This window comes from Topomyia yanbarensis, chromosome 3 (assembly GCF_030247195.1).
Source record: "Topomyia yanbarensis strain Yona2022 chromosome 3, ASM3024719v1, whole genome shotgun sequence".
Classification (NCBI taxonomy): domain Eukaryota; kingdom Metazoa; phylum Arthropoda; class Insecta; order Diptera; family Culicidae; genus Topomyia; species Topomyia yanbarensis.
Window position 1 is genome coordinate 254,194,601 of NC_080672.1, and position 17,173 is coordinate 254,211,773.

General features: G+C 41.8%; 2 protein-coding genes across 2 annotated transcripts; one reads left to right on the forward strand and one right to left on the reverse strand.

Annotated features, from left to right (window-relative positions):
• The first annotated feature begins 4,760 nt into the window (after positions 1-4,760).
• LOC131686741 (CWF19-like protein 1 homolog) lies at positions 4,761-6,803 on the forward strand. The gene is made up of 4 exons (XM_058970689.1): positions 4,761-4,888; positions 4,952-5,118; positions 5,242-5,671; positions 5,724-6,803. Exons 1-4 carry the CDS (start codon positions 4,869-4,871, stop codon positions 6,697-6,699), a joined length of 1,593 nt encoding a protein of 530 aa, XP_058826672.1. The 5' UTR covers positions 4,761-4,868; the 3' UTR covers positions 6,700-6,803.
• A 2,377-nt stretch (positions 6,804-9,180) lies between these two features.
• Positions 9,181-9,999, reverse strand: LOC131687870 (uncharacterized protein K02A2.6-like). The gene has a single exon (XM_058971960.1). It carries the CDS (start codon positions 9,997-9,999, stop codon positions 9,181-9,183), a length of 819 nt encoding a protein of 272 aa, XP_058827943.1.
• Positions 10,000-17,173: the final 7,174 nt, after the last annotated feature.

The following is a 17,173-nucleotide window of genomic DNA, read 5'->3' on the forward strand; positions in this document are numbered from 1 at the left end:
CCCGTCTCTTTTATTCTGCTGTGATTTGTATGCATTTTTTAGTATTTACTTCTTGTAAGCATTCAATTAGTGGATGGACCGAAATGCATAAAATTTACAACAGAAGAGACGAGAGGTAGATAGAAATGTATTCTATCAATGCATAAATAAATTTCTGCGTGTACCAGATAGTAAAAGCACCGACAAACCGACATGACAGCTAGAACGACTTCGGTGAAATTTTTTGGCAAATAATTTAAACTCGGAACAGTAGCTCAATCTGTATAATGAATTACACATCAATACTTAACGTGTCTCTCGTAAAAGAACACTAATGTCCTCTAGTAAAAGTCTGGACAAGACATTCGAACGAGCATAAGTTTTTCGAATTCAAATGAGAGGAGCATCGTATATTAACGTTTCAAGTAGAAAGTATTGTGGTATTGACTGGCTTTATTATCTAGTTAACTCCATGAAAAATGAATCGAAAAAATTTAATCAACTTCAAGTCGGTTCCGACAGCATGCAGGACAAAGTTACTTTACGCTCGTCCGGACATGCTGCAGAATCAGGTGATTTGTATTCCAATGCCAAAAGATCCTGACTCTTGCGGTAGCAGGCAAAAGGTTAAGTCGTCGGGAAACTCTACGCTTGCTCAAATGACCCTATTCCACGCTTTTTTAATCTTTCTTCCTTCAACCTCTTGCTCACCCTTGAGTACTATGTATACTCCACCTGCCAGTCCCTTGCTAATTAAATGCCGTTACAATAACTTCGGGATTTATTATCACATTGATTAATAAACAATTCCATTTCCACGAATGAAACGATTTACGATCGGACCGTAGATCTTTCGTCGAAAATGCAGTGTATGCCATTTGCCCTGAATTACCTTATATTTTGTCAAATATCGGTATATGTTTACAAAATTTAGTCAGCCCAACTTCTTTAAGCCAATTGCCCAGAAACTGTGGTTGTCTATTTTCTCTTGTACAAACTTCTACTGGAGGAGCTTTAGATACACAGAGTTCGATGATTATTAGAGAGTTGACTGTAACTCGTACTGTCAAACGAACGTCCGTTTGATAGTACGAGTTACAAAATTTTGCGACGACTCTCTAATACTATCTTGCCAATTTTGAAAATACAGTTTCATGTCAGTTTGTCGGTGGTAAAAGCACAGAGAACAGACATCCATGATCGAACAAAAATATTTAAAAACGTGTGTAAATATTTGAATTAATATACGATAAACACTAGCGCCGCCACATCAACTTATCCAAAACTATCCGTCAAATCCATTCCGGAACCGGTTCGAAATCCTGAATGTATTCAGTATGCAATCTTGCTCAAAGAAAACAACCGATTCCGACTGTATCGGTTGATGCATTTGAGCTGGAATTCATACTGAAAGTCCGAACCGGCTCTGGACTAGTTCGACTGGGTAAAGGAATAACCGCTGTCAATTCAGTCGAACTCAGCCACAAAAAACATGACGAGAGTAGCGCACCTGGTTTGAATATCCCAACTACCTTCGAAACGGTTAGAATATCCCAACTACCTTCGAAACCGTTAGAGATTTTACACAAGTTGAATGCTGAAGATGGACGTCTGTTCTCTGTGGTAAAAGTGAGAAAAAATCTGGTTTTGACACTTTTCGACGTCAAAAATCTGTCAGATCAAAGAAATTGCACCTTCATCATTCTTTTGATTCATCACACTTTCAAAATCTGCAGTTCGATTTGTTGGGAGCTGTGCAATAATAGCAGTGTTGGTAAACACGGCTCACAGTAATTACTTACCTTTAAGCTGTACGCACACGAGGGGATGGGACTCCCATCACACGCCACAAAAATATTCACTATGGATTTTATTCTACCCTAAGACAAGACGTGACAATAGGGGAGGGGGGCGTTTTTGTTCCAATTTTACGTCAGAATGGTCCAGCTTTTGATTGGACGATTCTGATTTTTTGCACCGTACGCAATGTAACTGCAGGGCAGAGATGCCAGATATTTTTTTCAAATGTCTGCAATAATAATTTTCAAAGTCTGGGAAGTACGAAAAATGCCTAAAGTAGATAAAACTGTAATTTGAAACTAATGTAACCAAATGCCTTTATTTTCAAAAATCCGTAAATATCTGCAACCAAACTAAAAAAAACTGTAAATATCTGCAACCAAATTAAAAAATCTGCATATATCAGCGTCATCGAAAAAAAACTGCAGCTTTATCTGCGAATTTGCAGACATATCTGCAAATCTGGCATCTCTGTTGCAGGGACACCATAATCTAAAATTTTTCAGGAAATGGCTTCATCAAAACAATCAAAACACCCGTGACATGGAAAACGGTGCCCTTCATCAATATAGTGGACTCAAGATATAAAATATTTCCGGCATAAAATAAATTAACAAGACTCCATTTTCATTAATAAAAATAGCAACACTATTCGGAAGATTTCGGCAGGGTGACAATGTGCGAAAACAAGAATGCCGAAGGTAAAATAAGAAGCCGATTGTCACGTCTTCTCTTAGGTTCTACCCTGGGACGGGATGTGCAAAGTGAAATAAAGTAACTGTCACCGCGAACTGGCAATGGCCTGTCACTGCGAACCGGGCCTTTCTTGATGATTTTCATTTACTTGTAATAAGCTGTGTCTGGGTAGTATCGTAATATTCTGGCTATATACAAGGTGTTTTAGTTAATATATTTTACATGTTGCTTAGATGTATGTACATGCACAGAAACAAATATGAAAAATGCAACGACGGCAAGCGCAATTTTATTATTCTGTTCAACAGTTATGGTTAATGTTGTTTTACATAGTACAGAGAAACGATAACATAATTCATGTCATGTATGAGCTCTATTATTTTCAGCACAAATCTGTACCTCATCGGCAGAAATCTATGCCGCATCGGCACAGCATTGTCATCGACATTTGCTTGAAAAAAACACACGCTTGAAATTTTGCAAGCTGATTTTTCCCTGAAAAATAACATCAATATCGGGAAGGAAAAAGAAGACCGTCTTCGCATGTCCCGTCCCAGGTTCTACATGTTTCAACACGGGAACAGCAACAGCGTTGGAATAGGTATTGACTAGTCCATGAGCAGTTGTGTTAGTGCGAGATTGAGGTTAAATCGGGTGTAATTTTTGACAAATGAGGTTAAATCAGATGGCGAATTGTAAACATCGCGTTATATGTATGTTGTCTATACACATTACAACTGTGTTGGTGCCCTAGGCATCAAATAAGTCAATAGAACAAAATCTATAGCGAATATTTTTTGTGGCGCGTGTTCTGTAGCCTCGTGTGCGAACGACTTTTTGATAAATCGATAAAAAATGATTTTCGATTGATTGACACCGGTGTAGTGTAGTGCCCTAGCGTTACTATATTAAGAGTTAGGCGGACACAAAAGCCGGAAAACTGGCAGCTCTTATTTCAGGAAGAAAACACTGGCATCCCAAGTAAATGTTCAAGCTCTAGCTTAATAATTTCATTGTCGTAGTGAGTACCCACTGAGACGTCCAAAAAATTGTTTCAAAATCGTTCAACACGGGTCCAACGATGGACGTTTGTTGAACGGTTATTTGGACGTTGTCCAAATTGGTCCAACGAACGTCCTTCATTGGACGATTTTGAAACCAACCGTTCTTAGAGGGTAAGAACTTTACATGCCCAAGTAGAAAAACCAATTCGAAGGTCTGATCACAGAGAACAGACATCCATGATCGAACAAAAATATTTAAAAAACGTGTGTAAACATTTGAATTAATATACGATAAACACTGGAGCCGCCAAACCAACTTGTCCCAACTATCCGTCAAATCCATTCCGGAACCGGTTTGAAATCCTGAATGGATTCAGTATGGAATCTTGCTCAAAGACAACAACCGATTCCGACTGTATCGGTTGATGCATTTCAGCTGGAATTCATACTGGAAGTCCGAACCGGTTCCGGACTAGTTTGACTGGGTTGAGGAATAACCGCTGTCAATTCAGTCGAACTCAGCCACAAAAAAACATGACGACAGTAGCGCACCTGGATTGGATATCCCAACTACCTACGAAACCGTTAGAGATTTTTAAACAAGTTGAATGCTGAAGATGGACGTCTGTTCTCTGTGGTCTGATTATATGATTTTATACTTGTGCGAATATCTCTTCTTGCTTCAGAAAAAAAATTGGGTTGTTTTCGTTTCTCTACACTCGATAACACAAGATAAGAGTAAAATAGTTTTTACCACAATCACAATACACTCAGGTATTTTTTACACGGGGATACATGCCGCGTAAATGAAAACCGCGTAAATTTCAAAATCCGCGTGAAAAAACGCGTAAAAAAACTTGAGTGTACTTTTTCCATATACATCCAAAGAAAACATGTTATGTGACGTCATGCTCGATTGGCTCCGGCATTTGACATGTTAAATTGGCTCCGTTCAGTGTCTCCGCATATAACTATGAATATAGTAACATCTAGCAGAAGTGTCAATGGAACATACTCAGTTTTCTGCACTTCTGCTAGAAAGGGCAAAAATGGTGCAATTCCAGTGCACTCCACTACACTGGTGTGGAGGTGTGAAAATCGTGTTAGGTTTCTGCCCGTGAATACATGGGGACGGTAGCGCTGTGCTCTCTCTAGTAGTTAAATAATCTCTTTTGCACAGCGCAAATCCACGCTGTTCATATTTTTACGGGAAGGTGTCGCGTCAGTTGTAGCTAGAGTAATATGATTTGTGTCTTGGTTACGTGAATGAGCGAACTAGTGGGGAATTTCACAGAAGTATAAACCCAGGTATAAACAAACCGTGCTGTTGTAGTTGTTTGGTGCCCACCTAATTTTTTGCAGATTAATTTCATTTTTTAATAAACTAGAATGGAAACAAAGCAAAAAATGTAAGTTCAGCAACGAACTGAAAGCCATTGTTAGCCGTACAAATAATTTTCTCTTTTTTACAGATTGATTGTAGGTGATGTATGCGGAAAGCTAAAATCGTTTTTTTCGCGCGTGGAAACACTTAACAAAAAAACCGGTCCATTCGATTTAGTGTTGTGTGTCGGTAGCTTTTTTGGAAAGTCGCCAGAAGTGGCGGAATTAAATGATTATAAAACCGGGAAGAAAAATGGTAAGATATTTTAATTTTGTTTTATTAGCTTACAATACCCTGTTGGTTACATTTGTATACCTTATGTCATATCAAGCTATTGTGAACGTGAATTGAAATTAATCGGATTGTTTTACTTTGCAGTTCCGGTTCCTACGTACATTCTGGGTCCTAACGATGAGGCATCTGCAAAGTTTTACTCGAATACACAGGATGGAGATATTTGTGAAAATTTGAGCTATCTTGGCAAGCGCGGGATTTACAGTACGTCTACTGGACTAAAGATCGCCTATGTCAGCGGAACGGAAGCCGACAATGAAAGCGGCAAGAAAGTTCCCGAATGGAAATTTACCAAAGATGATGTTGTGGCAGTCAGGGATTCTTGTTTTGCGAGCAAAAGCAATATGGGTGATTATCGAGGCGTCGATGTGCTATTGACATCCCAGTGGCCGATCGGAATAAGGGAACAAGTTAAGCATGGTTCAAAGCAGATAGCGTGGTTGGCGAATGCAATTAAGCCACGATATCATTTTTGTGGTCAAAATGGCGATTATTTTGAACCTCCACCCTATAGGTATGAGTTGACACGTGGTTGGGAATCATTCGTTAATTATTTTTATTTTCAGAAATAAACCAGACAAAAACACACAAATGGAGCTCGCTACGCGATTCATAGCCCTTGCTGAATTTGGTAACCAGAATAAAAAGAAGCACATCTACGCATTGAACGTGACTCCAGTAGACAAAATGCGTATCATTGAACTTATTCAGAAAACCACAGACGAAATCGTATCACCCTATGCAAGCATGGACTTTGGGGAAGAGCAGAAAGGATCAAGAGGCAATCGCGGTGATCAGTATTTCTATGATATGAACAATTATGACGATTCTAGAGGAAACAAGAGGCGAAGTCAGGGGAATCGGATTAGTGCTAACTTTGACCCGAAACGTCAGAAACCTTCATTCGATCAGGAAAAATGCTGGTTTTGTATGTCGTCCGGTTCTATTGAGAAGCACCTTATTATTTCTGTAGGAGACCATTTTTATCTGGCGCTGGCCAAAGGCCCGATCAATGACACCCACATTTTAATTCTGTCGATCACTCACATCCAAAATGCTTCTCTTCTATCACCAGAGCAATGGTCAGAGTTGAACAAGTTCAAAAGCGCATTAGCTCAGTTCTTCAAAGACCGCGAAGAGACCATTTTCCTTTACGAAAGGAACTATAAAACCGGACATTTGCAAATAAACGCAATAGGAATTGACAATAATGTGGCCTGGAAGATCAAGCACGTGCTGGAAGATAAATCGGAAGAGCACAACCTTACACTAGAAACGGTTGAGTTGGCCGCGTCTCCCGCCGATATGCCTCAGAAGACTCCCTACTTTGTGGCGGAACTGCCAGACGGCACAATGATGTACACGAAACAAATGAAACAGTTTCCGCTGCACTTTGGACGGGAGATCATTTGTGCGGACAATTTGCTGAACTGCGAGGAGAAGATCGATTGGCGGCAGTGCAACCTGGAAAAGGAGGCGGAGGAAGCCATGGCAAAGAGTTTTCGCGAAAGTTTCAAACCGTATGATTTCACCGTCGTTTGATCGTTGGTTTGGATGCCGACAGTAAAATGAATTCTAATATTTTCATTAATTTCGACTTTTTTGTGTAAAAATGTAAATTATCTATCGAAATAAATAAAATTGCTACCTGTCTGCTTGGGACAGTTAATTTTGTTTTTGGGTATATTTATTTATTTATTCTTATTTTTCATCCGGCCTATGTTGGTCTACATGAAATGTAGGGCCCTATTCTCACCGTCACCTCACCTAGTTGGGTGAGGTGAGAGCGAAAAAAGCGATCACCGCAGTCACCTAGGTGACTATAGTCACCCAAGGTGACAGAAGTCACCTGGCAGAGCGATTCCCAGAGTCATTTTGAGTGACGACGGTCACCGCGAGAAGGAAAAAAAGTGACTAAATTCTCACCTAAAAAATTTAGGTGACTAGAACCAAAAAGTGTTGCGTTAATTTTTAGATTTTTTTTTGGAATTTTCGGGTAACTTTTTCTTTTGGCCAATGGCAGCTGGGAAGTTTTTAAATGGCGAAATTGATGATTGGCGCCATTTTGAAATCCAAGATGGCGGCTTCCGGCTACCATAAAACACTTAAAACCACCATCAATATGGGTGTCATTTCAAAGGTAGTTGAATGGGAAAACGCCCATTTCAGGATATACTTCAGAAGCAATCCTCAAATGGGCGTAAAAACCCACTATCTTTTCATATATTCACACCTGATTACAATGGATTCACACTACAATAAAATATTATCACATAGTACACAGCATTACAAAAATAAATACAAATATTACAAAAAAATGAATCTTAAAATCTAAGTCAACCTTCTTAGTCTATTTTTGAAAACATCACAAGATACAGAAAAGTCAAATTGGTCATAAACACTATTAAAAACATTACACATCGCCCTAATGGGTCCGTTTTGACCGTACTCGGTGCGTTGAAACTCGAGTCTTAAAAAGTTATGCGATCTGAGACTTCTCGGGGGCACATTGACATTTATTTGTGAGAGAATATCTGGAGCATCTATTTGGCCAGTTAATGTCTTCCCAACAAATCCTGCTTTAAATATGTTCCGCCTTTTGGCTAGGGTTTCCACATCGAGCAGACGACAGCGATCGATGTACGGTGGTAGCTCTGTTGGGTTACGCCACGGCAGAGTTCTAAGAGCAAAACGGAGGAATCTTGCCTGCACTGCTTCTATTCGGTTGATCCAAATGCTTGTGTAAGGACACCAAATGGGTGCTGAAGCTTCCAATACAGATCGCACAAGTGAAAAATAGAGTGCCTCCAAACAATATGGATCAGTGAACTCTGGCGATTCTTATAATGAAACCGAGATTTCTAATTGCCTGTGCTGTAACATGAGAGTAATGATTTCTGAATGTCAGTTGTGAGTCCAGAAGTACACCGAGGTCTCTGACAACTGTCATTCTCTCTAGCGATTCCCCGGAGATGGTGTAGTTCCACAGCATTGGATTTTTTCTACGTGTAAAAGATATTAAAGATAGCACTTGAACACGCTGAGAACCACTAAGTTGCGATTACACCAACTACAGAAAGCATCTAAGTGTTGCTGTAGTTCATTGCAATCTTCTATTGACCGCACAATAAGAAATAGTTTCGGCATATCTAAGTCTACACCCAGGAGGTATAACAAAACAAACGTCATTGAAGAACAACGCGAAAAGCAACGGTCCTAGATTGCTCCTTGAGGCACTCCCGACAAGTTGATGAATACAGTTTCATCAACTTGTCGGGAGTGTCTCAAGGGAGCAATCTAGACTAGTTATTTCCTAATTTTACAGACAGAGAACGATTTACGAGATATGATTTAAGCCACCCTATAAAATTTTCCGAAGCGCCCAGACGTTTAATCTTTGCAAGTAGAAGAGAGTGATCTACACGATCGAATGCAGCCTTGAGATCCGTGTATACAGTATCGACCTGAGATCCAACTTCAATATTTTTAAAACAAAGCGAAGTGAATTGGGCTAGATTAGTAGTAGTCGATCTACCTGGGAAAAAGCCATGTTGGTCCTTCGATATATATGCTCTGGTCTCATGAAACAGCACATTTCCTACTTGTAAGGACTCCGAAAGGAAACACGCGCGTGCACGAGGAAGTAACCATTTATTGTACTCGTACGTCCGACGGACAGACACAACAGTGCTGCCGGTTAGTGGGAATCACTACATATCTCCCTTATTTCATTTTAATGAAGTTAGCTTATTTTAAATAACAGTTGGTCTAATCAAGGTTGTAGTCGTCGTATCGCTTGGGTTTCACTCCCAGGGTTTCACTATTCGTCGATTAGATCTTATCGCTCCAGCAGATTCCAAACCGATCTCCTCTTTCATGGATTGCGAACTCTCTCGAACTACTGATGCCGGTGGAGTCAAATCAGTTTGAATAACACTATCGGTGGTCGATGACCGTATTAAAGGTTTCACGTGTGATGTGTTGCGTTTGTAGGTTTGTCCGATTGGAATTTCTAGTGTCAAGCTATTCCCACGTCGCTCGATTACCTTCGCTGGTGTAGATATAAATTTTAGAGGCGAGTTTGTTTTCCGGTAACATGTTCTTCATTAACACCTCATCTCCAACCGACACCAATGACTTCTTCGCTCCAACTTTTTCGTCTCTGTTGACTTTTGCTTGGTATTTCATCATTCGGTCCCGATCACGCATTTCATGGTCGTCCATTACTTGCATTTGGATGTGAGGAATCAAGTCTCGGAATCTTCTCCCGAACATCAATTGTGCCAGTGAAACACCTGTCACAGAATGTGGAGTAACAGAGTACATATATAGGTATTCTTGAAGAGCAACTTTCCAGTTAGTGTTCTGCTGTTTGCTTATTTTCAGTACTTTCAATATTGATCGGTTTTGGCGTTCGACCTCGCCGTTTGCACTCGGATAGTATGGAGTAGTGTGAGTCAACTTGATCCCGTGATCAATGCAATAGTCTTTCATCTCTTGGCTTGAGAAGTTCCTAGCATTATCGAAGGTCATCACTTGCGGAAGTCCCATCCTAGTAAAGATAGTCGTCAAAAAGCCAATCACGTCACGTGATGTAGTACGAGTCATTGGTTCAGCCAAAACATATCGACTGTAGAGGTCGATCAACACAAACACATAGCTATTATCCGGTAATGGTCCAAGAAAATCCCCTGCCACGTGAACCCATGGAGCGGCTGGCAAGTCCCGGATACATAGAGGCTCCGGCGGATCGAACGGTGCAACCAGTTGGCAATCAAAACACTCTCGACAAGTTTTCTCTGCGTCAGCATCCATACCAGGCCACCAAACCGCAATCTTCATTCTTTATTCCATCTTCTCACGACCTGGATGACCGATGTGTGCCAACTTTAGAACCGTTTCTCGTAACGTCCCTGGGATAACAACTCTGGATCCTCTCAGCAGTATATCGTTTGCAAAGCATAGCTCGCCCTTGAATGCTGCGTACCGTTTCAAATCGCATTCCCATTTATCCTCATGTAGAGCCTTTCTAACCTTTTGTATCTCCGTATCTGCTTGCGAGCACTGTATGATCTCGTCCATCGTTACGTTATCGAATATTTTAGATTTTAATTCTTCTGGTAGCCGTGACAACGGATCCGCAATGTTGGTCTTCCCTGGAACATGTTTTATTCGATAGCGAAAACACTGCATCCTTAATACCCACCTTTCTTGTGGTCCGTTATTACCGTGAATTCCAGGCCAGTTAGATACATTTGAAATCGCTCGGCTGCTCAAGCGATGGCCAAAGCCTCCTTATCAAGCGTCGAGTACTTCTTTTCCGTCTGGGTTAAGCTCTTGCTTGCGTAACTGATCACTCGGGGTTTCTGGTGAATGATCTGTACCAAGACGGCACCTAGCCCATTGTCACTGGTATCGGTGATAAGCAGTGTACGATTCTGTGAACTATAGTATCCTAAGTGCTTGGGGCTTGATAAAGCAGTTTTTATGTTCTTGAAGCATCGTCGTCGTTCATTTGTCCATTCGAATTTAGTCCCCTGAACTGTCATTTGCCGTAATGTGGTCGACATCTCCGAGAGATTTGGGATAAACTTACCAACGTAGTTCACTAACCCTAAAAAACTACGCATCCCGGCGGCGTTCTGCGGATTTCTGAAGGATTGGATGGCACTGATTTTATTATTAATTGGCAGTATACCTTGTTCCGATAAGGTATGACCCATAAAGTTCACGGAACTCTTCCCAAACTCGGACTTTTTGCGATTGATTGACAGTCCATGTTCGTCGAGCCGCTTCAAAACTAGTTGTACTCTGGCGTCGTGCTCTTTCTTCGTCCTTACGTATACGAGAATATCATCAATAAACACTCGTACACCTTTCAAGCCTTTCAAAACCCGCTCGATTTCCCTTTGGAATATTTCTGCGGAGCAGTTCATTCCGAATATCAATCTTTTGTAACGGTAATATGCGTTCGGTGTCACAAAAGTAGTTATTTCGCGGGAATCAGGGGCAAGCTCGATCTGGTGAAATGCTTTCACTAGGTCAATTTTGGAAAAGTATCTGCAACCGTCTAGGTGAGGCATTATTTCATCGAATGTGGGTAACGGGTGTCGCTCAGGAATTATGGCTTTGTTGGCCATCCGCATGCAACACACAGGCGTACATTTTTTCCATCATCTTTCGGGGTAACTACCAAGGGTGATGCCCAAGTAATCTTTAACGGTGCCAATTCGATGATGTCCTGTTTCAACAGATCGTCCAATTTTTCTTCGACTACGTCTTGCAGAGGGATTGGTAAACGCCTACATGGTTGCTGAACAGGAACTGTCTCTTTGTTGATTTGTAGTTTCACCTGTAAATTATTCATCTTTCCCACTTTTAAGTCCTCCTTGCCTGGAAGACAAAACACCTCTGCGTGAATCTCCAGAATTCCCAACTCCAATGATGTATTCTTGCACAGCAGATTAGCGCCGGATTCGTTGTCCACAACATACACCTCGTGGAATACGTTTTTCGAACGGGTGGCTATGTCCGTATTGAATGTTTTGTAAACTTTTATTTTACCATCCCCGTAAACGCTGAGATTTTTCCGTGGTTTTTGAACAGCACTGAATTTACATCCATTTTCGTTAAGGTGGCGCCATGTCTTTCGGCTGATGACATTAACGTGAGCTCCGGTATCTACAATCCACTGCAATTTTGCACCGCCTGTGTAGCACGTTACCAGATCATGTTTGTCCCCGGTGGCATAAATTTGTTGCACATCGTCGTCACTATCTTCGCTACTCAAACCACTGCAGCCCTGTGCACCTTCCTCCTCTTCAGAATCTTGAACTTGCCACACTTTTTTCTTACTCTTTTTGTCTTTCGTTTTGCGGTTTTACGGCTTAGTTTTGCATACTTTGCGGAAATGCCCAACTAGCTTACAGCCATCACACACTTTGTTCTTCGCAGGGCAACACTTATCGTTCGCGAAATGTCCAACATTCCCACATCGAAAACACTTTTACTTATTCGTCCATTTCTTGATTAAGTTTATGTTATTTTGTTCCACCGAAATTGTATTTTTCTTCATCTCCTCTTTATTGCGATGCACTGTTTCCAAGATGCGTGCTTCTTGCACTATTTCCTCCACATTCATTAGCTTCTTCCTAATAATCACTTCACGTAGCTCGTCTGCTGCGCTATTATCGAACACCTGTTCTGTAACACGCATATCGAGTGCATTGCCATACTCGCACAAAACTCCTTGTTCTCGAAGACGAGCAACGAATTTCTCCACAGATTCGTCATCCGCTTGCTTCATTTGCCGGAACACGTATCGATCGTACGGAATGTTGGAAAATGGAGCAAAATGAGCATCCAACAGTTTTATCGCCTCTTTGTAAACATCGGAATTAGCTGAAGGGAGTGCGTCGTGTTCAGGTGTATCGAAAAAAATATCCTGTATCTGCGGTCCACCGAAATGCAACAAATAAGACTTCTTTCTAGAAGCCAGAGCAACGCAATTCACTTCCAGAAATAACTCCAATGATCGTTTCCATTTCTTCCAGCGCGTTCCAATGGATGCAGTGTTAGAAGTGTCAAAGGGTGGTAGTGTCGATTTGCTGTTCTCCATCTTCTTTTACCCGAATAAGGTGAAACACTTTTTGTTTCCCTACTCACAGCAACGTTCTCCTTCTCCGTAGCAACGGGTACCTATTGTATAGTAGAACTCCTTTTGCCCTTGAGCTACGGCGTCAGTTGAAGGTTATGTTCGATCTCACATCTCTTTTTTTCGGTCTATTTTCCGTGTAGTTTTGAAATTCCGAACCTAAACTCGAATTTAATCAAAGACCTGTTGTATTTACAGCCTTCCTCAACGAATTTAATCTATTTTTCTCCAATCGTCGCCAAAATGTAAGGACTCCGAAAGGAAACACGCGCGTGCACGAGGAAGTAACCATTTATTGTACTCCTACGTCCGACGGACAGACACAACAGTGCTGCCGGTTAGTGGGAATCATTACACTACTAATACTTCAAATAACTTTAAGCCAGCGCCACGATAGTTCGCAACATTTTGCTTATCACCTATATTTCCTTTGTGGTCGTATTTCATTTTATATACTTTCATTTTATTTTATAATATACTAGCTGATACCCATCGCGCGTTGCTGCGACTTTCAACGAAGTAGGAGGCAAACTCAATTTGTTCCGAAGCGCCATCTGGCGGGCAGATAATTCCCAACCAATAGCACAAAAACACACTCCGTAACAAATGCCTATTATGTATAAATTTTTAAGGCAATCGGTTAAGCCGTTTGGAGTCCATAGGTCATATACATACAAACTTAGACTTTTATATATACAGATTATACTAGTTTGTTTTTCACCTTCGGTGCCGTTTTTTTTGCCAGCGGAACATCAATGAACCGTTAGATGCAGCGTTTGAAAATTGTCTACGTGGAGCCAACAAAAAACTATTAGTAGCTATGATTGATCTGCCGACTTTGGAACTGCCTCTGCGTGCTGGTGTGAAACACGGCGGTTGTTCGGAAGTCCCTCGCCGACTGTTTGGTTGGGTCGGTGCTACGTTGGAAACCGATCTGAAGTTATCTGTTATCTTTCTGAACATATTTATTGTTGCTCCCCGTCTTTGCGGGAGCTGACCCCGTGCTTTGACGAATTCGATTTGATGATTGATCAAATGGAGGTCGAGGCAGGTTCGACCTACCAGAGGACACGCTTGAGTCAGTTGGAGAATAACACCCAACCCGATTATCTCAACTGGTGTCGTCAGTACCAAAAAGGTAGTACAATTCCAAAATGGGTTTCAGACGTCCGTTGAAGTTGTTTTACCGTCGAGAACGATCTTCACAAAAAGTGTACTGGAAAAGAAGCACTTTAGGGCAAATTAGGACGCCATCACACCCCTTCAAGAAGCTTTAAAGCTACAGCTGAAAGTCTACAACTTCGGCCGCAGCCGTTACTGATGCTGGCAAAGTGCCGACATCTGGTGGGTTTGCTGGAATCGCATCAAGAAGTCAGCTCTCGAATTTTATCGGGCTGGATCACGCCTGCTTGGAAAACGTGATGAACTACCGAAAAGGCAAGGCGAATGAACCCATAACAGTCATGACTCGGCTAGGATGGATGATTTATGGAGGCTGGTCCAGTGTGAGGAACAGTGGTTCATCCAGAGGGAGGGTCCCGAGGGTCCGAACCCCCTCCGAAATTTTTGAACTTGTTGAGAAATTTTAAAATAGATTCTATTTTATTTCGTTCCAAACTCAAAATCATTCTAAATCAGATTCAACCACAAAAACTGATTCTAATTATATGCAGTTATTACATAATAAATATTGTACAATGCATATTTCAAAATCGAAATTTCGGATCCCCTTCGAATTTTTTTTCTGGATCCACCCCTGGTGAGGAATGCCGCCAGTCAAATCAATCATCACAGTGACGAAAGAGCGATCGAGCTGCTGCATTCGTTGACCGGACGAAACGCGATAGGAATCCGGACTTTTATGGCGGTACGATAATGTGAGGCTTCCGGGCAGCAAGGCGATAGCACAACGGCAATGGGAAAGTCTCGATCGGCGGATGCAAACGGATGACAACCTAGCTTAGGAACTGGGACTCTATTCTCACAGTCACGTCATCTAGTGACTAGAAGAAAATTTCCCTTTAGTCACTACGTGACGTGACTGTGAGAATAGGGCCCCTGACCTCTAAAGTTAACGACTATCTAGCCAAAGGCTATATCAGAAAACTTACTGAAGAGGAACTTGCGAACGAGTTTGGTACCTTCCGATGTTACCGGTAGCGAACCGTAACAAACCCGGTAAGACACCTGGGGCGCGGCCGCAACTTCATACGGAGTTTCGATGAATTCCGTGCTCCTCAAGGGATCCGATCAACTGACGTCTCTTATGTCCGTCCTAAATAAATTATGTGAGTCCCGTGTGGCGGTTTCCGGGGATATCCGGGAAATGCATCGTCAAGTCCGGATGAGATCTGCGGATCAGTACTGTCTACATTTTCTGTGGAAGGAGAAGGTGGCTGTTAAAAATCCCAACACGTATGTTATACAGATGATCTGCCCAAAATCGCAAGTCAGTCCTATATTCTATGGGATTCCATATCCACATGGGACTGATTTGCGATTATAGGAAGTGATGTCGTTAGGGGCATGTTTCTCCTCAAGTACAGCAAAGTTAATTAAAAACGTATACTCAAATAAATTCTAGCACGAAGAACCAGATGCCGTTCATGCTATCGTTCACCAGCACTACGTTGATGACATGCTGATCAGTGCATAAACGGAAGAGAAAGCAGCACAATTAGCGGTTAGGGTGAAAGAAATTCACGAAACTGGAGGCTTTTAGATGCGAAACAGAGCCTCGAATCCACCGGCAATCATTGCTGCGTTAGAAGGTCAGGAAACTACGAAAAAAAAAGCATGAGCATTGGAGAAACAGACACCACCGAGATTATTTTTGGAACATGGTGGGATACGGCTGCAGATTGCTTCACGTACAAGGTATCTTCCCGGCATGATCCTGACCTATTATCCGGGAAAAGGTGTCCGTCGAAGCGTGAGGTTGTAAGCACATTGATTTTGTAAGCACGCCAGGTTGTAAGCACGCCTGATCAGCCAATTCCCAATTATGTTCCTCCGAATACTTTCACAAGAGATCTGGAGAGCATCCATTCACTGGGACGAGCAAATCCACGATTCTCATTTCGAAAAATGGCTTAAATGGTTGCAAGTCATACCTCAAGTGACCGATATTGAAACATTTCGATGTTTCCGGACCACTACGTCGGTAGAAGAAAGTAACTTCGTCGAAATACATACATTTGTAGACGCGAGCGAGAACGGATTCGCAGCAGTTGTCTACTTACGTTTCGAAGAAGGAAACACAGTTGAATGTGCATTCGTTGGAGAAAAAACAAATGTAGCACTACTGAAGTTCCTATAAATATCCCGGTCCAAATTACAAGCAGCTAGTATTGGGGTAAGACTAGCGGACATAATCATGGGATCACTATCCATTAAGATCCAGAAACGCTACTTCTGGACAGACTCCAGAAAAGTCACGTGTTGGCTCTCCTCGGATCATCAACGGTATAGCCAATACGCCGTGCGAGTTAGTGAAATCTTAGAAACAAGCAATCTTTTAGAAACTAAACGTTGCGGTTGTGGGAACTAAATGCAAAAGCACTCCAGACCTAAGCAGCTCTAGTCGATGGTTTCGCGGATTGGATTTTCTTTGGAAATCAAAATAAGGTTGAATACGTATTCAGTGTCATCAATAATTTACGGAGTCCTATCCGCGATATTCCAAAATCTACTGGACTGCTCACCCACGACGAGTAAGTCCGGGCCGAGCGCTATTTGTATCAGATCGCCCAGAGAAGCGCTTACGGCGAGGATATTACAGTTATGTTCACAAACCTACCAGAGTAGTTGGAAAACAAAATACGCAAAATAGCCGCTTTATGGTCTTCATCAGTTCATAGATGAAAAGGGAGTCCTAAGGAATAGCGGGCAAACGAACGGTTGTAAGTTTATCGATAGCAGCGAAAACATAGCGTATCCAACCTTCTTGTGTTGGACGCACATCACAGGTTCGAGATCATAATTAATGTGGTGAAACAATGCTACTACATTCCCCGTTTGACAGTCATATATAAATTGGGATGTCCTTGTAACCTGCCTCACCGTGGGTGCTATCCACTTAGAAAGTTGCACATTCTCTCACAGCTGACTCATACAATATGGCTCTACGCAATCGTTATCGATGAGGAGCTCTTATTACCATATATAGCGACCGTGGTTCAAACTTTGTCGGAATCAACAAGGAACTGAAGGCAGCACTCGCCGAGCTGAGCCACGAGAAGATTGTTGCAGAATATACCACGCCATACACAGCGGAGTTTTATCCCTCCCTGTCTCCTCATATGGTCGTAGCATGGATAAACCTGAGTAAGCTACTGCCAAATCATTTGCCAACTGCTGAAA

What these genes read in the sequence shown, in the direction of transcription:
- LOC131686741 (XM_058970689.1), top strand. Translation starts at nt 4,869, where the DNA reads ATGGAAACAAAGCAAAAAAT. An exon ending in ATGGAAACAAAGCAAAAAAT is followed by an intron (nt 4,889 to 4,951) that starts GTAAGTTCAGCA and finishes TCTTTTTTACAG; the next exon opens with ATTGATTGTAGGTGATGTAT. An exon ending in TAAAACCGGGAAGAAAAATG is followed by an intron (nt 5,119 to 5,241) that starts GTAAGATATTTT and finishes TTTACTTTGCAG; the next exon opens with TTCCGGTTCCTACGTACATT.
- LOC131687870 (XM_058971960.1), bottom strand. Translation starts at nt 9,999, where the DNA reads ATGAAGATTGCGGTTTGGTGGCCTGGTATGGATGCTGACGCAGAGAAA.